At 39.7% G+C, this 27,995-nt stretch overlaps 1 protein-coding gene across 1 annotated transcript; it reads left to right on the top strand.

The window, feature by feature from the left end:
* The first annotated feature begins 3,170 nt into the window (after window positions 1-3,170).
* On the top strand, window positions 3,171-27,770 carry IDO2 (indoleamine 2,3-dioxygenase 2). The gene is made up of 10 exons (XM_007430354.3): window positions 3,171-3,380; window positions 6,482-6,577; window positions 12,176-12,295; window positions 13,455-13,573; window positions 14,257-14,271; window positions 15,972-16,071; window positions 17,852-17,969; window positions 21,075-21,126; window positions 24,363-24,511; window positions 25,375-27,770. The coding sequence occupies exons 1-10, from the start codon at window positions 3,282-3,284 to the stop codon at window positions 25,731-25,733; spliced, it is 1,227 nt and encodes a 408-aa protein (XP_007430416.1). The 5' UTR covers window positions 3,171-3,281; the 3' UTR covers window positions 25,734-27,770.
* Window positions 27,771-27,995: the final 225 nt, after the last annotated feature.

Below are 27,995 nucleotides of genomic sequence, written 5' to 3'. Positions count from 1 at the left end.
CCCAAGTCTCAAGCAGAGATCATTTCCCATCACCTCTTAGTATCCAATGCTTCTACCGGGAGAAACCAGGGATTGAACTTTGGACATTTGTAAGCAAATTACATGCTCTGTTGCTGAACTTTGGCTCCCCTTGGCCTGCCAACAACCTCCTCGTTATCTGGGGGTCCTGCAGAACAAGAAAGACATGAATGTTGGGGAAAGAGTGTTTCAAGCATTCATGCTAACAAATGTTTAATCCAGCATTCTCCACAGGCAAACAGAGATGAGATGGTGATTACCCAGGACAAAAACCAGATGATAGGGATTTACCCTGTTTAACAGGGATAACTGAACTGTAGGTTCAGCTGAACCTCTCCAGAATTCCTGTCCCATTGGGGCAGCCTGCAGTTGTCTGTTCTCCCTCAGCTTGGTGTGTGTGTATGTGTGTATGTGTGCATGCATGGATGTGTTGCCTTTTCAAATGCTGAGCCAAAGCTCTTCTAGCAAAACACTGAGACAAGCACCGGGACTTCTCTGGCATTTTTCTTTTACCAGTTCTCATCCAATTTCCTGAAAGAGAATGTGCTTTTGAAAGCTGTTTTGAATGAGAATTATACCGATTGCTGATTCTCATTCAGCTTAGTATGCTGCTGAATAGCTATGTGCTATTTTCTCCAATCTATTTCTTATTTTGATGGAAGGGGTTAGGCATGTAAATGCAAGACTATAGTGAAATGCAAGGCTGAATGAGTTGGTCTGAGACCCGTACTTGAGTCTGCCATGAACAGGTTATATCCCAACTCTTATCTACCTTCCCTCAAAAGTTTTGATAAACATCCGTTCAATCCACATCACTTATAAAAATGCTGACATCAGGAAGGACTGTTCAACAAGCTACAAACTTTGCCCAAGATCTACGTAGGTCTTATCACTAGGTAGTTCCCCTGATTCATCTGCTTGGTGTCTTTGAAAGACAGGGACAGTATTTACCAGTCTCCAGGTTTCTTTGTCCTCCTAGTCTGCTCTCCAAGAATTCTCAAAGATTGTTAACAATGGTTCCGAAAGTAGAACCTCTGTAAACAACTGGATGTATGCTCTGATCCCGGGAATCTGAACTCATTTAATGCAGACGGCTCCTGTGGTAGTAACAGCACACAAAGGACTTATGAGAACATCTAGAGAGGATCCAGACCAATGTTGTATTTATTGATTACAGGGAATCACCAGACATTAAGCCTTGGGAGACTAAGAGCCAAGGGTAAAAGTTTTAGGAGCATATATAGGTTACACACTTTTTAAAATTTTAATACATGTGCACTACAGTTCAGAAGGCAATTACACAGGCAGTTACTTAGCAACTGGGATGAAGATAGGAAAGTAAGTGAGATTTCTGTATTCTTAAATGACTAGAGATTAGAATAAGGTTCGTTCATCCAATTTCTTGTTGGTAGGATTGTTATAAGAGGGTGCTAGGATGTTCTCTTATCCTGGAGCTTTTAGGTGTCCTTGGTAAACTGCTATTTTTTCTTAGCTCAGAAAGGACCCTCTTTTGCCCAGCTTACCACTATTCTATAGCATTCTAAGCATTTATGGTTGCTTTGAAGCTGCTAAGAAAGGACTTTATCACCTAGCATCAAGAGTTTCTCACCTTCTGTTATTGCAAGGTGGGTCTGACTGAAACACTAGCATTTTCTTCTACTTTCTCATCTTGTGTGAGTTTGTTCTCCTTGCACCTGGCTGAATGTAACTCCCTTTGCAGGACAGCAGATAGAGGAAAAATAGGAGCTACCAGGCTCAGTCTTTTCTCAATCGCTGCTGCTTAGCATGTCACCAAATGGTGAAACTCTTCTTTTTTCTTGCTTTGTAAACCAGCCCCTTTTTGTAATATTTTCAAAGGAACTTTTGCAAAGCTCACCTAATGTTGGTTCCTCACCAACCTGAGACTGTCTTGACAGGCTTTGGTTATTTTGTTTTATGCATCCTCAGTTCTTTGCTCTGTTGTGGTTTTTATTATGTCAACCAGCCCTAGTCCTCGCAGCAAAGAACTGAGTAGGATGGGGTGAAAGGGTCAGACTGATGAAAGCAGCATCATGGTATCCCAACACAAACCCCACCTCTTTTCTATGAACATTGTGATGTTGCGTGTATGACCCCCAATGGGCAGAAGTTCTCTCGATTACGGTTTCTTCCTTCCATCTTCAATACAGGTGAGGGCTATGCAATGCATTGGATTCCAAAGCAAATAGGGGCTTTGGAACACATGTAACACCTCTCTGCAAGTCCTTAAACCAAACACATCTATTCCCAGGATTGTGCAACTACTGTGCAGGGCAGCTGTGTGATCCAAGGAAAAGATGCAGCAACAGCATCTGTGCAAACTGTGATGATGCCAAATAACGGCCAATATATGATGAGGTCATCACGCGAAGGCTGCCATTACAGATGCAGGTTGACTAATTCAGGTTTATATGCTGCACGATGAGGTTGTCATGCATGCTTTGTCATTTACACCCCCTTTCTCCCCTGCAGTTACCATGGAAGCAGCTGCTTTAATGAATCACAAAAGCTGTTACATGAACATCCCAGCCTGCTCTGAGACACCTTTCTATTTTTGAATCCAAACACTGCCTTGCCCTAATATACATCTTTCTTAAGTTCACATTAAGAAAAGCAAAGATGCCCACAACAGCCCCAGATGGCATCCCAGAATTTAACAGCAATTCAAAATAATCATTTTCAAAATGTTGAAATGTTGCAAGATGGTTAAATTGCACAAGATATGGGGCAAGAATTCTGAAACCTTGACAATGAGATATTGGCCATTTTTAAAAACAATGTTAGTCTCCTGTGCGGGTATCCATTGCCTGAAAAAATTGCTAACCTTTGTTCTAAGCTTTTTTGAGAATTTGGGGAACCACAATCGCATCTCTAGGCACTCCCCATCTCTGTTTTCTATCCTTATCGAAAGAGTTGGCAGTTGTGCCTTTAATGATTCACTTTTTAGAATCTCCCATCCTTTCTGAATTATTTTCTCTTCCTGGATTTGGCCTGTTGAGGGCATCACCAGCACCCCTCCCTGATGTTTATTCAGTTCCACTGATCATTGGTCAGTGACATTTAACAGGTCAAAGGTCTGGGTCTGTGAGAAGCAGAGGAAACACTTTACATGATCAGGACCTACTAATAGTGACTAGTAGGATTGTCCTGGTCAGCAGAGGTTCTGAGTTTCACCTGATCCCAAATTCAATAGGCTGTTTAATCTCAGTGCACAATCTCAAGTCTGGCTGCTAAATCTAATAAGAATGGAGATCACCAAGGATCATGTGAAACAGAAGCCGGCATTCACACTGAAGAGATTTCATATTTCTGAAGATTACGGTTTCCTTCTTCCAAATCCACTGGTAGGAACATCCTTTTGTCAAAAACTAAAGGCAGGGGAGGGAGGGGACAGTCTGCAGAAAGCGGGGGGCAAGGAAGAAGGTTGAGGAACAAAATCTTTTAGTAAGAAGAATCTACCTGATCTTTCCCAAAATTGTCTACTTCCATTGATGGATTTGGCTTGCAGAGAGGCAGAATGATCTGGGATCAATTTGTATTTGGGACTGAATATTTAAGAGATTAAATAAGCTTTCAGATAGGGAGGAGGAATGTATATGTTCTGACATCCTTACCTGGTTTTAAGAGTGAGAATGGGGAATGGGGTCTGGTACCAACAAATGTGAGAATATTTTTTTCCCAATCTGAGAGGGGTACAGATAGTGAATGGCTATCGTTTCTGAATGAATAGAGCTGAGACATCCATGGAGACCTGAAGAGATCATCCCACTGCAGCAGCGATCTAAGATAAGATAAGTTTTGCTGGGACACGAAACCTTATCTTTCCTGTGTGCTGAAAAATCTCTTCTTTCCAAGCTTCCCCAAAGTCTTCGACATGTCCTTCTGCTGCATCTCCTTCAAAAATTACTACCCAACTATAATTTTTAACTTGACAGTTAACCATTGTTAAATTAAATGAAGGATAATTTTATTAACTACGTTTCATTCATTTAATTTGAGATAACATGAAATGAAGTTTAACCTTCGTCCTGGTCCTGCTTACGTACTCCAGTCACAGCCCAAATACCAAAAATTGTGCACTTTTCCTTAGTGATGCAGTTCTAGTTTTAGGTAGAAGTTGTGTCGTGACTTTTGATTTTTTAGAGGCAGAGGGGTTAAGAAGGACTGAATCTAGTGGCCTTGCCAGCAGCTTCTGCAAGGGATGGTCAAAATCTGCAAGATTGGGATGTGGGTGCAACATTGTGATGCAAACCCTACTCCTATTATAGGCATGTGCTACCATCTTGCAGATTTTGCCCCCTTCCCCTGTAGAACCACTAAGCTCTGCTTCTGTAATGGAATGGCCCCTATGTGGAAGGGTGCATGGTCAAGCAAAGCATAGCTGGAGGATTATGAGAACCCGTTCAGTACATCTGAAAATCTATTCGATCAGCACTGAAGGTCTTTCAGAATGAACCAGATCAGGGGGTAGAGAAATTGAGCGGATAACTCCTCGGAATTTCTGCAGGGCAAAATAATTTGTCCAACCATTTCTGAAAGGCAAGACTTTCCCTCAGCAGGAACCGGAGCAGGGCTGTTCAGCATCCCATGGATCTTCTTTTCTCCTGAGACCTTAGTAAATGGAAATGTGGAAACCAGCAAGACTGCAGATTCTCAGGGAGACAGTTAAGCAAGCCAGAATGTTCACACATGCACCTTGGCCACATTATCACTAAATTGTAATGGATGGCATGAGCGGGGAAGGTTCTGGAATGGGGCTTCAAGGTTGTCAGGAGGGGGGAGAGACATTCCAGGGCAAGTGCCTCCTCAGCCCACAGAAAGAGTGCGGGAAGACGAAGAGGATGAGGCTGGCCCCTCCTAGAGTCTCACGGGGTATATCCACTAGTTGCTTTAGTGTAGGTTTAGTCTGGCGAGATTCTGTCCATTATATGCAAGTAATAAAGGAACTGGACTGTACTGGATTGCTTCGTTGCTGTTCTTGGGGTGAACCTGACATAAATAAATGGCAGAACTCCACTGCCATTCAGAGTAATGTCGTTTCTCCTTAGCAAGGATTTCCAGAGTAAATTCTCTTTCTTCAAATTAAAGGAGAGGTAGGGAAAAATGGAGGAGCATTTCTCTTTCAGGCAAAGCACCCAGGTGTGAAAGGTATAAGATGAAAAAAAAATCAGTTTAAGTGTTAAGAGAGATACTTTTCTTCAGAATGGAAAAGAGTTACAAATCTCAACTTGAAGGGAATTCTAGAAATGGGAGTCTACTTTACAACATGAACGTTAACTGTCCCAACAGTGACGTTTCCCCCCATCCCCTTAGTTGGAAGAGACAAATAAATCTTACACTTTGGATCAGCAAAAAAGACAGTCATGATGTAAAGCAATATCAAGGAAAATTCAGAGCAATAGCAACCATCCCCAGAATGAAAAAGAACTGGACAATAAAATAAAATAAAATAAAATCGACAAGCAGAGAGTTCTTAACCGTTGCTAACTTCTCTGCAATCTTTTCTATTTGATTGTCTCAAGCAAAGGGTCATATAATAAGAAATTTGTTTCCCATCACTAGTCAGGATATAATTAAAATAGCAGATTCTCTCCTCTCCAGGGAAAGTCCTCAGTCAATCAATATTTATTAAATGCTGACACAGCCAAGAAGCTGGAAGAACTGAGAATTTCTTATTGCATACTATTATTACAGTAAAAATGTACCTTTCTTCTTTGCAGACATTTCTGTGTCACAAGGCAGATGCTTTTACCAGTTGATTTTATGATTAGGTGGTTTATAACTAGCCACAGCCTGAGGCAACCATTTTGTGAAGAGTTAGGCCCTCCTCATGATAAAGTGGCTTGATAGCCTGTTGTGGGTGCTCTCAAAGTTCTAGTTGTGCTCATTGACCCCAAAGGTTACTTGTCCCCCAAGTAAAGAAGTGAACAGGTCAAATGCTTCTTGCTCTTTCAGATCAGTTATGATCTAGTGCATTGACTGCAATCCATCAGACACGAATTGGGGCCTGACAGTTGCTTGAGACAGGTAGCAAAGATCAGCCAAGTCCTTCATGGAAAATCACATCTAGTGAGTGGGTGGCTTTTAGTAGGAGGACCTAGACTTCACTGAGCTTCAGCTGCCAACACTACTGGTCTTTCTAGCTGGTGCAGCTGGGATCTTTAATCTAGCAACCATTGGAGGACTACAAGTTCTCCATTTCTCCTCTTTGAGAATGATAAGGTCTACTAGGCCTCTTTTCAATCCAGGGGTGGAGAAACTGCAGTAAAGTACACTTCTCAGCATCCTAAGCCAGTGTTGAGAGTGGGCACTGAATGCTGGGAATTGTAATTCCACAACATCTGAAGGATCACGGCTTTTCCTTATCCAACCTAATCTGTACAATTCATATGTACATGCAATTCATATAATCACAATTTTCTTTTTTTTGTTCTCTCCCTTTAAGAAAGAACTTCCTCCTTTCTATAATCCATGGATGGAGATTGCTCACAGACTGACTTACTTGATTGAGAGCCATCAACTTCGTTCCCATGTGAACAAGGTACTGAAATTCCCCATCATGTGTGACTTTAACCATAGAGATCTCACAATGTGTTCCGTGGCTCTCTAGTAAGCCAATTTTGTTTCTGTTGTGCATACCGGAAGACTGAATGCTGGCTTTCCTGTCAGCCTTGTCTTTTAGTTGGGATGTCCACTTTTGATTTTTAAAACTCCCTGAAATATTTGGGTGCTTATTCTCTCAGTATTTGTCTTATTGATTAAAAGTAAAATGTGAATTGACAGGATATATTTCTTTGTGATTTTGAAGTGTGAGAAGTGGTAGGGACAATTATTAATATAATGTTCATCTGATGGCAAATTTCCATGATGTTTGACTTTCCAATCTACCATACAGCCTAGAGTGGTTTTAAGGATCTTCCTAAATGTGAAGATGGTAGGAATAATTGTGCTTTACAGTGGGTCAATGTCTTCTACAGTGTAGAGGCTATCGCTAATAAGGCCTCACTCCTAATCCAATTTTCTTCATTTCCTGTGGGGTGGAATTTTAGCAGGTTCTCAAGCTCATAAAGATTCAAACAGTCATCATATACATAACCAGGTGACAGCTTCCCCTTTATCAGTGAACGGACCTGCACCAGAAAACTATGAGGAACAGACTCAGAACATCTCCACTCTAATGTATGCAGATATATATTAGTTCTAAATGGAAAATACTTCACTTGCTGGAATTCTTCTATCACTGCTTCTTTCAGCTTAATAAATCTGGCTAAAGATAACTCTGTGATATTTGTGCTTGAGAAAAAAATCTCTTTCAGTTCATGCAGCTACTAAACAGCCTGATATTCTTGATGTTTGGACTGGATGAGCAGAATCATGCTTGGAAGGCCATGGGACAAATATATATATATAAAAGCGACCATATTTTTCATGGCTGTGCAGCCTTTGGATTTGAAGCCAAAAAGATTGTTTGTATCATGCAGAGATGTATCTGTCTTCAACTCCTTAAACCAAACCTATCTTTTCCTGGAATTGTGCTGCAGCTGTACAATCCCAGGAAAAGACACATGTGTGTGAAGGGATTGAAGACAAGTCCTACCTGAACATCCTGCATAAACCAAAGCATCTTTTTACCTTTAAATCTGAACCACTGCACAACCCTAATGTTTTTCTCCTTTAGATGGACTTGAAAGAAATTCTGAACAGGAAAAGAATAAGAATTACTGGGAAGTTTAGGGCAATATGGCTTAAAGACTTCTGGGACTGATTATCAACCAATGAGAAGGAAGGGAGGGAGGGAGGGAGGGAAAGCAGATAAGTTTTAAGTCAGTTTTTTTTATAATGACTAGCTGGAGTGAAAAGAGGTCAGGGAGACAAGGCAACAAAACCAGTTGATCTCCTAGCTGGTCAGTGATAGGCCCTCCTTTCCTTCTCTCCAATGCTGCAGTGAGGTTTTGTAATGGTATGTGGAAAACACCTTGGGAGACCAAGCGAAGAGACGCTGCCAAGTGAATGGTCAGATAAGAGGGGGCATAGCCTGCAGCTGCATAGTAGACAGAGAAAGAGGCTCAGAAGGGACTCTCCCTAAGTTATTGGGCTGTAAAGAAGATGGCGGAAGAATTGTACTTTCAGACTTGCAAGATTCTGTTAACGGTGCTTTACAATAAAGTAGAATTAGTTTATCTGGTCATCTTTCCTGTCTGGTCTACCTGGTAAGGCTGACAGGTTTGGACCTCAAGGTGGAGGTAGAGGCCCCCACAGCCCAGGGGTCCCCCAGAAGATGATTCAAAGGTTAAACTAGGCTAAAATGGAGTTGGGCATTATTGATTCAGATTGTTGTGGAAAACAAGCCATATTGTTAGTACATTGTGTGAGCCACATGGAGATCCCAAATGGCCTGCCAGCAATCAGAACCATAAGTGAACCACGCAATCAACGTTTTCACCCCAAGGTCCAAGGGCAGATTTGTTTTTCCCTCTAAATTTGATGTCCTTCTTAATTGATACTGTATGTGTCTGCCTAGTTTTGCCACCTCTGTCCATCATATAATATGGTTTATTAGTTTCTGTATAACATATTAAGTGAATGCTTCATTGTTGTATTGTGAAGCAGCAATTAGGGCTAAGCATGATGGGTAAATTCAGCCATAACATGTCTCAACCCTGTCAACCACCTCCCGTTTGGGTGAAGCCCAACATATCTAAATGATTTATCCCATTTTCTTTGAATGTAGGAGCTACATCTTGGCAGTAGATGGGATTAAAGCAAAGGAGATGGAGTAACCATTTCTCTGGAGTTAGGACAAAGTAGATGGCCCTTTTTTTCTTGCTAAAGTTCTTCCTCTGCATTTTGTGTTCTGCCAAATCAGCTAAGACTGTTGCTCTTGCAAAGTTCAGGACTTGCTAATAGATTTGGAAATTAGTTGGAGGGCTGCTAAAATCAGGGTGACAAAGGTGTACAATCACAGGGATACACTATGCCCACACCTGCTATAACCTTTCTGTTTTAGATGCCTTGTTCATTGAGCCTTCTTTTTCTGAATTTTATGCATTTTGAAAAAAAAAAAGCATAATATTGTGTTGTACCCCTTACTTGCTCTATACTTTAGAATAAGAAAGGAAAGGAAAAGGAAGAGAACAACATTTTGGCAAATTGCTTGGAAGATGAACAAAACATGTTGTGACTTCTTTGAGAATACATCTGGAATATGAATCTTCTGTTGAATTCTTCCTCTGCAATGCTGCAAGAATTCTGATAGAGGTCCCTTGTCTCACAGAAGAGAAAATATGTAGGAATTAGTTTTCCTTTTTTAAAATTATATTTATTAAGAATTTTCATATGATAAAAGAATAAAAAAAAAGAGAAAAACAAAAACGTGCAAGAAAAGAAAAAGAAAACTGAAGTTAAGAAATATATAAATATTTCTGATTTTCTTTTCAACAGATAATTACAATCTTATTGTTCCTCCTCCCTCTTAAATATTTTACAGATTCCCTCACCCTTCATTTAGTCTGCATCTTTCTTAATCTTCAAATCCATAAATCATCAATTCATTTTTTTTTCAGCAAAAAGTCCATATAAGGTTGCCAGTCTTTCAAAAAAAAAAAAAAAAAATCTGTTCTTTGTTCTCTGACCAAATAGGTCCATTTCACCATTTCTGCAAATTCTGACATTTTCACAATCCATTCCTCCACTGTGAGAATTTCATTATTCTTCCATCATTCTGCATACAATAACTTTGCTGCAGTTACCATATACAATATCAACCTACCATAAGTCTTTTCTAATTCATTGTCCATAAGTCCCAATAAAAAGAGTTCTGGGTTTCTTAGCAATATTAATCTTTAAGATCCTTTGCATCATTATATGAATTTGTATCCAAAATTTCTTAGCTTTCTCATAAGTCCACCATGCATGATAAAATGTCCCCTCATGCGTTTCACATTTCCAACACTGGTTTGAAATACCTTTGTACATTTTTGATAGTTTCCCCAATGTCATATACCGATGATACATCATTTTATAAAAAAATTCTCTTAAATTATGACAGTGTAAATTTAATGCCAGTTACCCACATTCTCTCTCATCTCTGTTATATCCAAAATTAGCAGCCCATTTTGTCATGCAATCTTTACCTGTTCTTCTGTTTTGAATCTTAACACGAGCTTATACATGTTTACTATTACATGTTCATCATTTGTACATAATTCAGTTTCAAATTCTGTTTTGTATTTTTCAATTCCAATTGTCTTTTTATCCACGTTAAATCTTTCTTTTAACTGCGTATATGAAAACCATGAAAACTACGTCTTTCTGCAGTCAACTGTTTTCTTGACTTCATCTTGATTTCTCCTTCACCCTGAATTAATAAGTCTTGATATGTTAGCCATTTATCTCTGTCTGCTGTTTCTCTTCTATAAAATACTTCCTGTACTGAGGTCAATAAAGATATCTTCAGGCACAGCTTGGGCTTGTATTTATTCCATATTCTCAATATGGGAATTAGATTTCATTGGGTTGTCTATTTAAGCCTGCTGATGCCCCAGAACTTCTACATTCAAAGATCTTGATCAAATCTCCAAGCTTGATTACCTTTTTGCTGACAAATTACTGAGAAAGCCCACAAAGCAGGATTAAGCCCAAGATCAAGGCGACTTGCCACCTCAGATTCTGGAGGTTGTATTTGGCCACTAATAATTAATTAATTGATTAATAATATCAACTGATGGGCTTCAGGGAATTTTATTATCTCCCCTTTTAAAACTCCCTATCACAGCATCATCAGTTGAGGTATCTGAGAGTCCAGGAATAGCCTGCCTCCCAAACGGTCAACATTTAAATGGTCCAGGAAATTCAAATAAGGAAGTTGAGATTTCTTGGCATGGAGCAGAAGAGAGAGAGTTGCAGCTATCACCTTTCCCTGATGGCCCATCATGCAAGATCAGACTCTACAAATGCCAATAAATGACAAATTGATTCAAACACAAGCCCTACGACCTGGTTCCGGCTCTCTATGGGAGTTCTGCAGCCTCTGCTCCTGGGCTCTCGAACCCAACTTTCCCCTCCTCTGCCAGACTTCCCTCCTTTCAAAGTAGACTGGAAACACTTAATTTAAAGAACAAGAATCTAGGACTTCTGATCAATAATATTTATTGGAAGAAAGATTAAGGGTAAAAGAGTTGCAGCAAGTACTCTACTTTCAACGAGTCCATTTAGGGCAGCAAAACTCGTGTCCATTTCTTCTTGGTTTTTCTATGCAAGGGATTGGAAACTTGCCTTTTTTGTGGAGAAGGAGCAGCAACACCTGTTTACTGTTTCATAGTGTCACTAGACAACACTCAGAGAAAGTCTGATGTGATCAGAATGAAGAGTACATTTTTCTGAATTGTATTGCTATTACTTGAACTTCAATAATAAGTCAAAATTTACTTACCTAAAGAGATCAACAGAATGACCACAGGCGGGCAAAGAAGCAGTGGGAGTGGGAGTGATTTCCGATTTCCTGCTGGCTTCCCCACTGACTTTGCTTGTGGGAAGCTGGCAGGGAGCATCGGAAATTACGATCACATGACCGTGGCTGACTGTGGTGGCACAGCAGCGCTGCAGCAGCCACAACTTTGCCAATACAACTGGTGTGAAGATCCTTGAAATTTCAATTACATGGGAGTAATGGTCCCTGGATTTTGTATGCGTTCTTTAAGTTAGCTCATTTGAGGTACCTTCATTCAAAAATGGTTGTGTTATGATGCACCGTTTTGGCTAATTGGGTTGTGGCCTCCTAGCCCTCAGCTGGTATGTTATGACATGCTAGAGAGGAACAGGAGTTTTGCAGTTGTTATGTTGGAGTGAAACAGGAAAAGCAAAACTTAGCAAAGTTAAATAGAATTGGAATGAGTTGATTGATTGGAAGTAAAGCAGCGTGCATTCCATAGGAGATTCCAGACAAGTATTCAGTGATGTTAAAAAGAGTTCAGATTGTATGAAAAATGATATCTTATAGTCAAGCTGAATTGTATGTATTTATTCTTAATGGAATATTCTGGAAGGAAGGAAGGAAGGAAGGAAGGAAGGAAGGAAGGAAGGAAGGAAGGAAGGAGAAACATTAATAACAACACTGTTTAATGCTTTCCTGTTTCAACAGATGCCTCTACTCAGCTGCCAGTACCTCCAAGGCCATCGGGAACTGTATTTGGCTCATCTGGTCCTCAGTTTCATCACAATGGGCTATGTCTGGCAAGAAGGTGAAAAAGGGGTCACCAAGGTACACTTGAAACATTTGGCCTCTATTAAACCTCGTATGAATCAGCAGCATCTGCAAAAAACCAGGAAAACACACATGCAGTGAAGTCATCATGCAAATGCCACAATTATGACCTTTCATTAGAATGTCTGATGCCAGGATTTAAGTCACAGCATTATTGTGATGATGTCATCATGTATGTGTAGTCATCTGCCTTCTTTGTTTTCTCCCCACAGATGTCTATGATACAAACAGATCCATAACTCCTACACTAATGTCTAGTTGGGATTAGTCACAAGAAGCTCCAGAAGCATATCAAAATGTTAATCCATCTGTCACGGCAAAAGCTCATTGCCTTGATGTTTCTGCTTCTTTGACTATGTACTGTTCTGTTGCCTTGACTTTTTACTGCTTGTAGGCTATATTAATTGGCTGGCCTTTGGCAGTAAAAGAATCCATCCATCCATCCATCCATCCATCCATCCATCCATCCATCCATCCATATTAAATTATCTTTAAATGCATATCTTATAACAGCAACTCTTCCTCCAATTAGAAAGTGTGCATTCTCAATAGTTTTTCTTTAAAAAATAGCAGATGAATGCAGAAGTAGGTTTATAAATGACAGCTTTGAAACAGAGTCCTCCACCATCTTTTTCAACTTTGTCTTGGTAACCATGTTTGCCCTGGGAAGACAAATATCCCAGAGCTGTCCGTTTTGCAACCACATTCCTTGTAGTGCTTTGCTTGCAGAGATGTATCACTTGGTGCTTGGGCAAGATGTCAGGATGGGATCGTCTGCTGTTTGGCATGTACATTATACCTGCATAGAAGCTGCTGTTTGCTGAACAAAGTGGCACAGTGACTGTGTTCTGCTAATGAGAACCAGGGAAGCTGAAGCAACTCCGGTGTTTCAAAGGGATACTTTGCTTAAGTATCTGGTGAATGAAATGCCCTTTGAAGATGTACCTAACCTCCAAAGATAACTTATTGTAGTCTTCTTCAGTGCTTTTAGTATAGAAATGTTGGGACAGCACTGGGCAATATGGACTTACAAGGCTTTCTACCGCTTGCAAGATCTGTTTTCCAACCATCTGGAACCCTACTGAAATCCAGTAGGACACAGTCTTAGGCACGGTCTTAGGAGTGCTGGTGTTGACCTGCTGGTCTTATCTTCCAGATCTTACCACGAAACCTGGCCATCCCCTTTGGAGAAGTCTCTGAAATGCTAGGTCTGCCTCCTATCCTGGTCCACACAGATTTTGTTTTGGTGAACTGGAAGAAAAAGAATCCCCATGGGTAAATCTATTGACAACAGTACCTGTGCTTAATAATTGGAGATCAGATCATAGCTAGAGCCATGTAACCTTAAATGTTGAACTGTCTAATCGGGATGTTTCCATCTGGAACAGTTTTGGTTGAGTGGTAACTTTTAAAAAACCGAATAGAGAGTTTAACAACTCTTATATTTTAACAACAGATTAATAGATCTATTAATATATCATATTTTAATAGATTATATTTTAACAATCATGGACAGTTTTAGGAATTTTAAGGAGCCAATTACATAATTTTTTCTACGTTGAATAATCTAATTTTAAAGAAAATGAAGCCAGCGAGGTTCCCTAATTGCAAAAATAAACTTAAAGAGAAATTTCAAAATCAATTTTAGGGCAACATGAGTTGGCAACACTTGCAGAAATGCTGGAGTGATGTACAGTATATGATCAACATGGCTCATGATTGAGATGGGAAGGCAGTTTGGGGTAAGGTTTTGTAGGGCTAGCAGATCTAGGCTGCAAACATCTGGATGACTTATCCAGATGCTTGCAGCCTAGATCTGCTAGCCCTAACATATGTGGGGATATGTTGTTGCTGTTTAAAGCATGGTAGTACCATGGTGGGCTTACTCTTCAACTGATTTCATCTCTTGATTTTGCTTCCTTGTACGTGTTGGCGGATGTCACCTCAATTTCTCCAAGGCCTCTGGAAATTGAGTAAGTCTTTGAGAATCCCTGTTTCTTTTTGCAGGGCAAGACTGATTTCGTTTATCACCTTGGAGTCAATTTTCAGGCTGTTTGAAGTCAAACAGCTGCTGCTTTTAGGAAGACAGTTTATGTTTGCATTGTTCTGAACTGCTATTCTTGCCAGTTATCTTCCCATGGAATAGAAAGCTGAGATCTTGGAGAATCATCTCTCTCCATCAAAGAGCTGCTTGGTGGTATGGCAGCTTCCCTCTTAAGCACAAATGGCAAACTAACCAGAAATGGTTTGTTTAGCAAGTAATTGCTTATCCAGGATCCTGACCTCTTGCCCCCTTTCCAGGCCAGTACTATAAACCAAGGTGTATTTAACTATTTATTTCATATAACTTTGTTTTTGCTTTGGCTTCTGATTCTTTATTGGAACCCTAATCTAATCCAAAAGTTAGGATTGTCTCCGGTGCATTGATTTGCACTGTTGGTTCTGGTTTGTTTCAGTACCATTTTTCACTGCTACATTTCCCTTCTTAAGTCACATATGGAGAAACACGGTCCTGGGTAGAAAAAAAAAGGTTGCTGATCCTCTTTGTGTTCAGGGGTGAGAACCTGTGAGAGGAAGTAAGTGGAGTGAATAGACTTGTCTGTGCTCAGCTAGGAGTTATCAAACATTATATGGCAATGCACAATACTGTTTTTTCTACCTGCCTGCAATTGTAATAATAAGGCGGAATATTGTTTAGCACATAGGAAAAGTTTGATACTGTTCAGTGGCCAGATGGTCAAATCTTAATACAAAGTTTGAGAGACTTTATTTATCATCAATGATCAGCAAATAATAGAGGATGGGATTGTCATGCTCATGGGAGTAATCTTGATCACCAGAATGACCCATCTGGACTACAAGATCTCAAAGAAGTCCCTTTCCAAGTTGTGTTGTTAGAGTATGTTAACTAGGTATAGTGTTATTAATTAACCGTAGATCAGTATATTCATGCATGTACATTGTTCCTAGTGTTTGATACCAATCAACATGTAATGCCATGATATACTGACATGTGGTTGGAGGCCATGTATTGGTGTGAATGATGAAACCCACTTAAACCAAGCCATGGAGATGGGAAGTTTTGCTCAGGATGATTTTAACTTATGCAGAATGTGGAAAAGTACCAGAATGAAGACTTATAGTTCTCACAACAAAAGATGGTTCCCATGAAAACTGTCTGAGGCAATGGCAGTAGAAAAGTTCCAGCAGGTGTGAGAAAAGTGCCAGGATGGGTCTGGTCAAACTTTAATGGACTGATCAAGACTTGTTGGAAGTTACAAAAATCAATGGGAAATGTAGTCCTTTGGAACCAGCACATAGAATGAAATTCTGTGCACTGTAGGTACCCTGCCTCACTTCTTCTGGAGCTCCAACCTCACTTGGCCAAATAGACTTTGAGTTGGGAAGGTATGTGTGTGAATGAGTGGAGCATTTTAGTTTGGAAAGTGAACAATAACTGTCATAAACCTACATTTGTTTCTACGTGCCTGTGTCTTCTGGTCAAACAGGTGGCACAGATTTTTGAAGCACTGTCAAAGCTTGCCACATTGTGAACAGAAGCAATAAGAGAGAGATTGTACACAGCTTTTTAGGAGAAACAACCTCTCCCTGGCAAGCACTAATAAATACTTGTACTTCCTTTCCTATACTTTCAGTTTTGCTCTCTTCACAGGAATCTGGAGCCCATAGTGAGTCTGCCTGGAGGAACAAGCACTTCTGGATTCATTCTTGTCAGTTTTCTGGTTGAGAAAGTGGCTGCACCAGGAATCAAGGTCTAGTCTTCCCCTAAATTAATCTTCAATGTTTGTTTTGGATGTTTTGTAAGTGATCAAGGAGTACATTCACCAGTATTTTGGCTAATCTGAAAACACAGAGGTTGAGTTCACATAACAGGCTAGAGTAGACTAAAACAAGCTGGTGGTTTAGCAGATGGCGGAAAACCAACCATTCTCTCAATGTGAACCTGGTCATCACATTAAGTCCTAAAGTAGTACATTGACAAGGTGAGGAGGCACAGCGTGTTCTGTGAATGAAGCAAATGTGTTTTGTTAACCCTTGTTTAGAGTACTATGAAACCAGCCATTGCTCACATGGTAGAAATCCTAACTTCTGTTACAAGTAAAGTAGAATTCTGTCTAAACTGTGCATAATAAACACATTTCTCTGGGTGAACTGCAAAATGACTCAACACATTAAAAAAATAAAGTAACAATATAATGAAAACATAATTAAATCCCAGGGTACTTAAAATTTCCTATCATTATTGTGATCCATAAGAAATCACTGGGAGAAAAGCAGTGGGTCAAAAGCACATCAGTGGGAGTGCCAGGTGGGCCTTTCAGAGGGCTTTCCAGAAGTGTGAACTCTCAATAAGAAGGCCCTTTTCTTTATAGCAACCCTCCCATCTCACTTCCCATTCTAAAAGTTAGGCCTTTTAGAATGGGCAAACGGGCCAGGTTGGCTCTTAAAGTCATAAATAATAACGAATTACAAGTTAATTATGCCTTGAAGGACTTCCTTTTGTTCATCTTATAGTCCAAATAGGCAGTTCTTTTAGATCATGGGCTGTAACAGTTACTGACCTGCTAGCAAGCTATCCAAAATCTTCTCGTTGGGTAGTCAAATTGTTTTGGTCAGTTTTCACTTGTTTTTGTGAGTTTTGGAGGGGGATTAAGGAGGGTTTTTCCCTCACAGAGGCCTTGAACTCATATTCACTCTTGAAACCACCCCAACCCAGCAAAAAGCATCCCAACTTAGCAAAATTGTGCCATTAAAAACTGCCCATTTTAGCACCAAAATTTGGCAGTGATATCTTGGGGTGTTTTGGGAGATACACATCGGATGCTGGGGTGTGTGAGTTGGGATGTAGAAGAATTCCTCCAATGATTTCTTTGGAAGTGAATTTGGGAGTTCATCTCCCAGAAGAATCCATGGTTTGCAGGAAGACAACACATCTTCTTCTCTTTTAAAAAAAGGGATCTGCTGAAAGGTTGTACTTGCTTTTAATGTATATGGGGTGCCCAAGGGTCTCTGACAGTGTTAAAAAGCCCCCCAAAAGACTGAGCTATCTTCTCTTCTTTGGGGCTCCCTGGAAAAATCAGGGTAGCTATGAGAATTGGGACCCAGTTTTTCTCTTTTTTTTAATGAGAAAATTCTGCTTTAAAATCCTTCAAGAGAGTTATGGGCTTCTTTTGGAAACATGCAGCAAAGACAGAGAGGGCAGTAGGAATTTAAAAAGAACAAAAGAAAGAAAAGGAAATGAAGAGGGAACGAAAGAGGAAAACAACATGTTGGTGCAAAAGGAAATGTATTAACTAAATCGAAATGCCCCATACATAAATGTGTTCATTAGAGTGACTCTGAGTGTCAAACTAAATGAAATTTTGGAAAGTACTTTTTGAGGTAGGAAAACATACACCTGTTGGCCCTTTGGCCTGGGAGTTAGAAAGTTGGGGATAGAAGCCAGTGGATTCCTGGAAGGCAACTCAAGAGTCACTGGGAGTCAGATGGCATATAAATTTAAACAACAATTCTCTTTCTCATTTCCTGCAGGCAGTGGCCAAGGCTGTGTCTGGACTGCTTCAGCCAGATGATGAAATCCTGGTTGAAGCGTTGCAAGAAGTAACAAACACACTTCAAGAAATGACCAAAACTCTGAAGAAAACGCACGGTAAGCCTGTGCTTCACATACACTTAACTGAGGTCAATGTTGTGCTATAGGTTGTTTTAATCATGATTTGTTGAACCATAATGGGCTGATTTGAACATAGCACATGGGTGCCTGGGTTTTCCAAAATCTCTGTGGAAATTCCCAATTCCCTCCAAAAGTTGTTACTCTTTTGTAATTGTCATTTATCCACAGAGGGAATTATTAACTACGTTTAGTATCTTATAAGGGAATTTAATGATGACTTAACATGATGTATGAACTGATATATAGACCCTATGAAGAAGCAAAGATGGAGAAAGCGTAAAATAAATGTGATATCATCTAAGCACATGTCTATATTTATAGATTAATTCTTTTGATATTCATTAAGACTGTAATATGCTGCTGGCCACAGGATTCAATTTCTTAGTATGTGTGTATGTATGTATGTACGTATGTACGTATGTATGTATGTTGAAAAGCAAGTAACTCGTCTTTGTGGCTATGATGTTAATCTTGAACGGTTTGGAAGGTGAGGCTTGTTGAGCTGAATTGACTTTTTCCCCTCATTTGTAACCCACGATTCCTCCAATGACAATAACAGAGGAAATTCCTTTTGTCCTTGCAATAACACTTTGAGATGGAATTGGCCAAAACAACATTGCAGCCACTTGCCCTGAGTCTGTGCCAATACATGTTGGGCTGTTGGGGGCTGATATTTTCTATAAACTTGATGACTTCCTGCATTCAAATACTATGAATGAATTAGATGAGACTGAAAAAATAGTTTGGCTGGGACATTAATTGTACACAAACAGCAGTTGTAGGAGTAAAGGCATCTGAAGTTGGGGATGGTGTTGGTGTAGAATCATTTCGTTCATATTTGACTGCAGACTAATATGATTTCACCTTTTCAAACCAATACATGCTTTGAAATTTAGTTATCAGTTGAAATTTGCAGGTCTCTGAATTTTGCAGATAGAAAGGTGCTGACTAGCTAGCTAGCTAGAACAAGATGCATCTATTTTATGAATAAAATGTAAAAATACAGTAGTCAAGGAAACTGTAAAAGGATGCTTTAGGAAAACAATTCCTATCCAAATACATGCAAATGTTAGTGCAAACTTTAAACAATTTGATGAACTGAATGTAAGAGATATGCAAATGTGACAAAATAGAGGAAAAACAGTAAGGGTAGATTGCAAAACAGAGAAATTGATAGAAAATAAAATTGACAGATTGATTCATCCTATTTGAAATACCAGCATTGTTTGAATGGCCAGTCGAAAGTTGAACTGCAGAAACTCAGGCACTGTTTAATTTTTTAAAGGTGTAGTTACTGGACTGGAAATCAACAAATAAGCGATCATCAGCGTCCTTCCACTTCATTTCTGTCTTTACTGTTTTTTTTAATGAGAGCTTTTCCGGGTAATAATTCCTACAAACAGCAGATGCAGTTTGGATCAGCAGGTCCTGATCAACATTAAGAAAGTTTTATTATGATAATAGACCAGACACAGAAAAATTATAAAAAGAGAAACACATGATCCTCAATAATTATCAATATATCCAGATCAGTCATTTTGTGTAATAATTGCATCTTCTAGCTGCGTGTCCTTCACAGTAGGTTGCAATATTTATTGAATGGGTAATTTGGGGATCTCTGTTTACTGTTACTTATGTAAGATTCCCCCGTTTGATTTTTTTTTTAAAAAAAAGGTGCAGTGAAAGTTGTCTTAATCTCAAATTGGAATAAAATACACAACATAGAAAAATATATTCCATCAATTCAAATTGTGCCTGAAGTGCACAAGGATAATCTTTGTGATAATGTCATTTTGCTGAAGCTCCCCTCCAGGGCTGCCCAGAGGAGAGCATTAAAAAGAACTCCAGATAAGAACCATCAGTAGCTGTGATAGGAAAGAAAATAAATCTTTAATGCTGGGATGAGCCTTTGAATTTCCGTAAGTGGTCGATGGATCTCAGCTCCTTTTGAAGCTCAATAGTGTTGCTCAGTATTGTTGATCCATTGCCTGATTATGTCCTTGACCTTTTCCAGCCCTGATACTAGCAAAGCCTCTGACGTTGTAACATTTACTCACTATTGAGATCTGTAATTGTCTCTAGTGATTAGTGAAAGCAATTGGAGCTAGACTGAGGCTTTGTCAAATGAATAGAATTGATTTCCAAATGTTGGCCTTTTGAATAGTATGTAGATGCTGTTTATCTCTATGTGTCTGTTAATTACAACCACATGGCATCTCTGTAGCACACAAACCAACAAAATCACTCCAAAATATCTTAAGTAAACCAAAAGACCCAGTAGCACAAGAAGAAAAAACAGGAGTCATCTACAACATACAGTGTAAGGACTGTAACAAACACTATGTAGGACAGATAGGCAGAAGACTGGCAGAGCGCATCCATGAGCACCAACTAGCTTTCAGAAGACATGATGAAAATTCCTTAATCGCACAACACATGGACAGACTCAACCATAGTTTTAACTGGGAAACTGTCAGCATTTTAGACCAGGCTAAATCCAAAAATGCAAGAGAATTCTTGGAAGCCTGGTATTCAGACAAGGCAGCAATTAACAGACACAGAGAGATAAACAGCATCTACATACTATTCAAAAGAGAAAAAGACCAGAAGAACACCTCACCAGCAATCATTACCCAGATAAGCAAAGGTTACCACCAGACACCCAATCAAGCAGTGAACAATATCCTAATAAGGAACTACCAGAGCAACAAAACAAAAACCCCACCCCCACCAGCACTGGCAGGGCAGGCCACAGTATATAAACAGAGAGCAAACCCCATCCCATTTTAGCACTGAAAATGTTACCTATCTGGGTAATGAAACATTTGCAAGAAAAGAACCAAGCTCAGAGAATCCCAAGGACTCCAAAGCCAGATTACTTAATTTCTCACAGGGAGCAGAACCAAAGTTGGGCCCTATATAGTAACTGAGCAACAGATTTTGCATTGAATAATTTCATTGCGGCTAGTACAAATATCTTCTCTGTCTTCAATGAAAGCCAATAGCAGCCATGCTTTGATGATCCCTAGAGGAGGCATACCTGGCAAGCAGAACCTGATTTTCATCTGCTCTGATTCCTAGATTATGTTGATCCTTCCATATTTTATGAAGTGACGAGAATATTTTTTTCTGGGTAAGTACAGTGTATATTCCTTTGGCTCTAGAAGTGTTTCCCCAGCAGAATCACACAGAGAAGCAGCTGTTGATACTGAGAAGACCCACACAGCCAACTGGATTGGGGGCTTTCCCTATTCTCCAAGAACTGGCCCAAGCTTCTGGACCAGTTAGAGGTGGCATTAGGCAAGCACGAGCAAGGGTTATTTCTAGTATTTGCCTTGGTAATGTATTATTCCTTTTCGCAACTTTCAGAGCATTTATTCTCAAGTCATACATATGGCTATAAAGCTCTCCCATCTGCTTGGTATGTCTCATGTTTAACTTTCCCTCCCCCTCCCCTTCCCCTTCCCCTTCCCCTTCCCCCTCCCTTCTTTCCTTCCTTCCTTCCTGCAACCTGCATCATTAGGTGCGAGAGAACAGATTTCAGTATCCAGGGCATCTTCATTTGTCCCTCCATTTGGGAAGTGTGAACTGTGCAGAATTTGCATAAAAATCTGAATTACATGAGTGCTTCCCTGACCCTCACCAACTCCTTAGTGCTGCTTTGAGAAAGTTTCTGGATCATAAATGAAGGAGGAGAATAGATGATTTCAACCCCTGACCCACACATCTTCCCTCCAAATCTTTACAACCCCTTCTCTTACAAAAAGCATGCTAAGGGGGCATGTTAATCTCTTCCTTAGTGCTTGGTTTCCTGAGGCTACGTTAGCTAATTGTGTTGCCTTCACTTAATCAGAGTCCCTCATTAAACCATCATTAAATTGGGATGTATTAAAGCAGAGAGGGGAAGAAATGATACTTGTAAGGAACTGAAACTTGACTATAATGCAAAAGCCTCCCTTTGGGCATTGCAGAGTCCCTGAATGACTACAAAGGGAACTTGTTGCTGGATTGCCAGTATAAAAGTAGGTTACATGATACCCTTGGTGACTGACTCAAGATGAGGCTGAAACAGGAGGGTCCTCTTGGTTTAACAGTAGTAGCACTCAAACAGAGAATGAATGAGAGGGAGAGAGAAAACCCCATAGATCTCTTTTAGATTGGGACCTCAGCAAAAACCATGGATAAGCCTGTCATTGGTCCTCCACACTGGATGAGTTCAGTTCTCAGATTCTTTTTGCCTAAACCAAAATAAAATTCCAGGGGTGTTTGCAAGGTGTGGTAAAAAAAAGTCAAGATGGCAACCATGATGGCGTGACCAAAGGTTCAAACGCATCATCACGGCCACCATCTCGACTTTTTGAACATCTTGTGTAGACACACCTGAAAAATTGCATTATTTGCGTTCAACAGCACTTTTGATAAGTGGTTGTACCCTTAGCTGAATGGTGGTCCATTTTGGGGGAGGATTGCCGTGTGTGTGTGTGTGTTCAAGGAATGAAATGAATGTATCAAGGTTTATGGAGGAATAGAGCATCCATATTGCTCTTTTCCCAAACAGAAATAGCCCAAATTTTAGGATGCTGGAAAATTTAAAGGGATAAAGTGCTTGCCTCAAGTATCACCAAACTCTGCAAAGCCCCATCAACCATCCAGATCCAAAAACAGGCAAAAAGGCTGATCTTGTCTTCTCCATTTATGTTCTAGGTGCTCAGGGCCTGGGTGGCCATGAAAGCCCACAAGCCTTGAGTTGTCCACCCCTGCCTTAGATTTACATATCAAAGACATTCACCTCTGAGCATCAGAAATAAAAGGAATGAGTTCAGCTACATCTCTTAACTTTATTATGGTTGATGACTGTCACTGAGGAGAAGGGGAACACAGGCCCCAATGGGTTTCTGCTCACTTTTATGAGAAAAAGGCCTGAACAGAGGCTGTGCATTCACAGTACAAGGGTTGCAGGTGAGCCAATGGCAACTCCTCCATAGTCATGTGTTGCTGAGCAAAGAGAGCTTCATGTACCAAATACAGCCTCTCTACCTCCTAAATGCTCCCTGTTGCTTGGTAGAAATGCCCCAACGCAACCAGGTTTTCTAAGCAGCTGCTAGGAAGCAGACTTTTCAGCTCCTGTTTTGCTCTGCGTGACCATTTTAATAAAAGAACAGTCTAAAAATAGATCTGATTGCTCCCTGGTGCTTCTGTAACATCTGGCAGGGAGGGCAGGTGGCACAGGACAGCTAATGAGCAACGTGCAGCTTGAGTCTCGGTGAGCACCAGCCTCCCTGAAGTTGAATTGTGTCTCCTGTAATGCATCACTTGGCAGAGGAATTGGAGACTCTGGAGCTGCCACCCTCTTCCCCCTCCCAGGCGAAGAAGGTTCAGAACGGGAGAGGGAGTGAAATTGGTTGCAGATAGGCTGTGGTCATACAACATGCTTAACTAGATCAGGTTAAAACCTGAGAGCATAGCTGGCTAAGCCTGGCCAGTCTCGGCCCTCATTAGGGTTTCTGGGGCCAGTCTGTTTTAATGAGTTTAGAATTCAATGTACTGTCAAAAACAGAACATGGGGTAATTCAGTAACCAGCTTAAGTATGATGTATGGAGGCATCTGAATTGGGATCATTGTACCTAATTGATCCTAGGGAGGGGGGTCAAAGACTTGGCTCTTCTTAGCCCCAGATTTGAGAGCAACCTGGATTTCTGCTGAACACCTGCAAACCCAAAGGGTTGCTTGTGGTTAAACAAATGACATTTCTTTGGAATGCAAATGGATCAGAAAAAGCTTGAATTATTTATATTTCAAGGCTACTGACCAATAAAATAACAATGAGGATCTTTTTTCTTTTCTGTCAAGGGCCATTATCCTTGTCCAGGGAGGATAAGGTGATTGTAAGCAAGGTGGAAGCAGAACATGAAATAGGCAGAACCAAAAAGAAAGGAGGTTACAGCTTTCCTCTCCTTTGCAGAGAAATCAGGCCAACAGTTATCTGCCCCCCTGGGCCTCACATTGTCCACCTCTGCTGAAAAGTAGAACATTTCTGAAATCTGAGTGTAGAGAAGATTCCACTATTAGAGAATATATACTGTATAGCTCAGGATTGAACTGTTGGGTTCTTGTTGTTCTCTGAGGTTGGTTGTTTTCTTGGAGATGTTTCATTGCCAGGTTAGGTAACATCATTCATGTGGTTGTTGATAAATAGTAGCTTGTCTTACCAGTCTTGCAAGGTATGGTTTCTTCCTTGATGGTTCCTTGATTAGGGTATTGTTTCTGCCATGATGGAGCTGTTCCTACTTATCTGGGTATTGGCTGCTAGAGAAGGTTATTCACTGGTCCTCCTTTGTGCATCCATTGGCCCCTTTTCTCTTTTTTAGGTGGAAAGATAACCCCGTCTTACCAGAAGGGTTGTTGTATGAAGGCCTATGTGAACAGCCTCTGGCGTACTCTGGGGGCAGTGCAGCCCAAAGTTCCACCCTGCATGCCTTTGATGAGCTGCTTGGTATCCAACATCAGAAGGAGAGTGGTAAGGCCTGTCCTTGCATTCAGATCTGCCGTTGTATGTTCAAACTAGGGTAAAACACCAATGGGTTTCCCAAATCTTCTACCAAACTGGTGGACAGAGGAACCAGGTGTATGATTTCTCAGAATTTCTCTGGGAGAAGGAAGAAGGATTCCCCTTTGTGGTCACAGTAGAATTTCACTCCACTGGGAAGAATTTCCTCCTGATATCTTCTATTGGGATTGAATGGAAGTGTGGGAAGCCAGAAAGACTGTGGACTGCAGGAGAGCCCATGAAAGCCAGGGCATTCATACCCACTCTTTGGCCATCTGGTTACTAAATAAACATATGGCCACCACATTCCATCCATAAGAATTTCATGGAAACTTTCTTTTGAAGGAATGGTTAAAGCGAGGTCTTTCTCTTCAAAGTGAATGAGGACCATCAGGTGATCAATGCAGATCTTTTCTTCATGCTTCTGGTTAAAACTCTTGTATATTCCTTGAAAGTTGAAAATTAGAGGTCAGGGAGTCCTAATATATCTCTTCCTTTGCCAAGTTAGTTTTGGCCCTCAGGACTAATGTTGACAAAGAATAAAGAGGATATGCAAAATGAAAATTAAACTAAGAGACAGTGTAAGGGCATGGAAAGAGTTTGAAACAGTAAGCCCATCATGTACAGTATTGGCTTGTCTATCCAGTTGCTGTTAACGTAGGCCAGCTTTCCTTAGTCATATGGTTCCTGTAACTCAGCCAGTCTGAGCCTTACTGGCTAGAAATTATGAGGGATGTCAAAATACCTGAAGGGCTATTTGCTGATGAGGCTGACTTAACCATTTTAAATTGCCTTGAACCCCACTTATCCTTTACTTCTGTATCTTTTGCCAGCTGCATTTTTGCACAGGATGAGGAAATATATGCCCCCTCACCATCAAGCGTTCGTTGAAGAAATCCGATCTGTCCCTTCACTGAAGCATCATGTCTTCTCTTCTGGAAACAAAGACCTCCAGTCCATGTATAACAAATGTGTGGCTGCCCTTTCCGAGCTGAGGACCTACCATATCACCATAGTCACCAAGTACGTTGTCATAGCAGCTAGAAAAGCGAAGACCAGGCTCAGCAAAGCTGTTCCTCAAACAACAGGTCCTCCATCTTTCCTGGAAGGGTTAGGGACTGGCGGTTCACAGGTTCTGAACTTCTTAAAAAGTGTCCGGGACACAACAAGAGAAGCTATGATACAACTCTGAAAGACTGTCCTTTTTGTCAAGTAGAGAGTACAGTTATGATTATGGGGCCCAAGTCTGCTAACATCTCTTTATATGTGTATAGTAGGAGTGAGCAGCTCTTCAGGCAGAGGGCACTGTTTTTTAAAAATAGTTTTTATTAGAAGATTTTACATATATAATAAATACATTCAAAGGAAAAAATACAGTAAAGTAAATGTGAAAAAGAAAAAAAGAAAAGGAAGGAAAAGAAGAGACAAAGGAAAAAGGAGATAGAAAAAAGAAAAAGAACAGAACAGAAAACATAAAAAAATATACAGTATATATTATATATATATGAAGAAGTGGCTTCCGATCTTCCTCTCGGCAGTTATACATACAATTCTAATCAAACTTCTCTCTCTAAAATTACATCGTAATTCCCTTCTTTCTAATCGTTAAAACCATAAGTCACAAAATCATTTACTTTTTTACGCAAATAGTCCATAAGGGGTTTTCAGTCATTGATGAATGTCAATAATGACCTTTCTCTAATCAAAGGAGTCAGTTTGGCCATTTCAGCGAGTTCTGTCAATTTCACCAACCATTCCTCCACGGTGGGTAATGTGGAATCTTTCCATCTTTGTGCATTTAGTAATCTTGCCACAGTAATTATATATTGAAATAATCTTCCATGACTCTTTTCTAACTGTTTATCCATCAGTCCTAAAAGGAAAAGTTCTGGCTTCAACTGAATGTTAATCTCTAAATTCCTCTGTATCAATGTGTGTATTTGAATCCAAAATTTTTTAGATTTTTTACATGTTCACCAAGCATGATAAAATGCCCCTTCATGTTGTTCGCATTTCCAATCTACGTTTGGAATGCCTTTATACATTCTAGATAATTTCTCTGGAGTCATGTACCAATGATACATCATTTTATAAAAACTGTCTTTAAGATCATAACATAAAGTAAATTTCAACCCTTTTGACCCTCATAGTTTCCCATTGATCCATCTGTATATTATAACCAAAATTCCTAGCCCACTTTATGATACATTCTTTAACTCATTTTTCCATTTCAAATTTCAACAAAAGTTTATACAGTTTAGCCATTACATGTTCATTTTTGGTACACAATTGGACTTCAAATTCTTCTTACTTTGCTCCGCTCCATACCATTTTTATCCATTTTAAATTTTTCTAACAACTATAAATGGGAAAACCATTGACAACTATATCCTTCTGCCATTAGTCTCTCTCCTGATTTAATTTTATATTCCTTTGGTGATTCTCCAATAATTCCTGGTATGTTAACCATTTGTCTTTGCCTGTAGTTTCTCTTCTGTAAAATGCTTCTTGTGCTGAGATCCACAGAGGTGTTTTGGGGCATAGCCTGGGTTTATATTTATTCCATATTCTCAATGTGACGCATCTAATAAAATGGTTTTTAAAATTCACATTGACTTTAATTTTATCATGCCATAAATATCCATGCCATCCAAACCTCAGGTCAAGTGCTTCTAACTCTAAAAGTCTTTTGTTTCTCAGCAACACCCATTCTTTTATCTAAACCAAACAACAAGCTGCAAAATACAAGTTCAACTCAGGTAAACCCAATCCTCTTCTTTCCTTTGCATTTTGTAACACTCTGCATTTAACTTGTGGGTTTCCCCCCCCTTGCCATACAAATGTAGATATATCTTTTTGCCATTGCTTGAATGGTACATCAGTTGTCAAAACAGGTATTGTCTGAAACAAAAACATCATTCTAGGCAAAACATACATTTTTATCACAGAAATTCTCCCCAACAGTGCCAATTTTAATTTCTCCCATCTTAACACCTCCTTCTTAGTTTCATTCCATGTCTTAACATAATTATTTTGAAATAACATACAATTCATACTTGTATTTTACTTTTTTCTCAGTCTTAAAACCGGTTTTCTCCATCATTTCTATTTGAACTTCTATTTTCATATTTTTTTGTTAACATCTTTTTCTTCTGATTATTAATCTTAAAAACTTGCTAGCATACCAAAGTCTTTAGTTTTCCCATTGATATTTTTACTCCAATGGATCCTCCAAAACTACCACAAGGTCATTAGCAATGCCCTTAACTTGTAACTTTTTAAAAAATCTATATTAATTTTTAATTCCAAGGAATTAAAAATTACCAAAATATTAAGAGTTCTTATGTGCAAACATAAAAATCTGTGACTTTTTGTTATTTCAGGAGATTTGGGTCATTTTTGTTTTCACTTTTTGTTGGATATTTTTAATTTAATAAAAAAAAAAAACAAGTTG

This window comes from Python bivittatus, unplaced genomic scaffold (assembly GCF_059951505.1).
Source record: "Python bivittatus isolate LINGU-HERP-01145 unplaced genomic scaffold, Pbiv_v1 ctg000680_np1212, whole genome shotgun sequence".
NCBI lineage: Eukaryota > Metazoa > Chordata > Lepidosauria > Squamata > Pythonidae > Python > Python bivittatus.
This window is presented reverse-complemented; position numbering and strand designations above follow the sequence as displayed.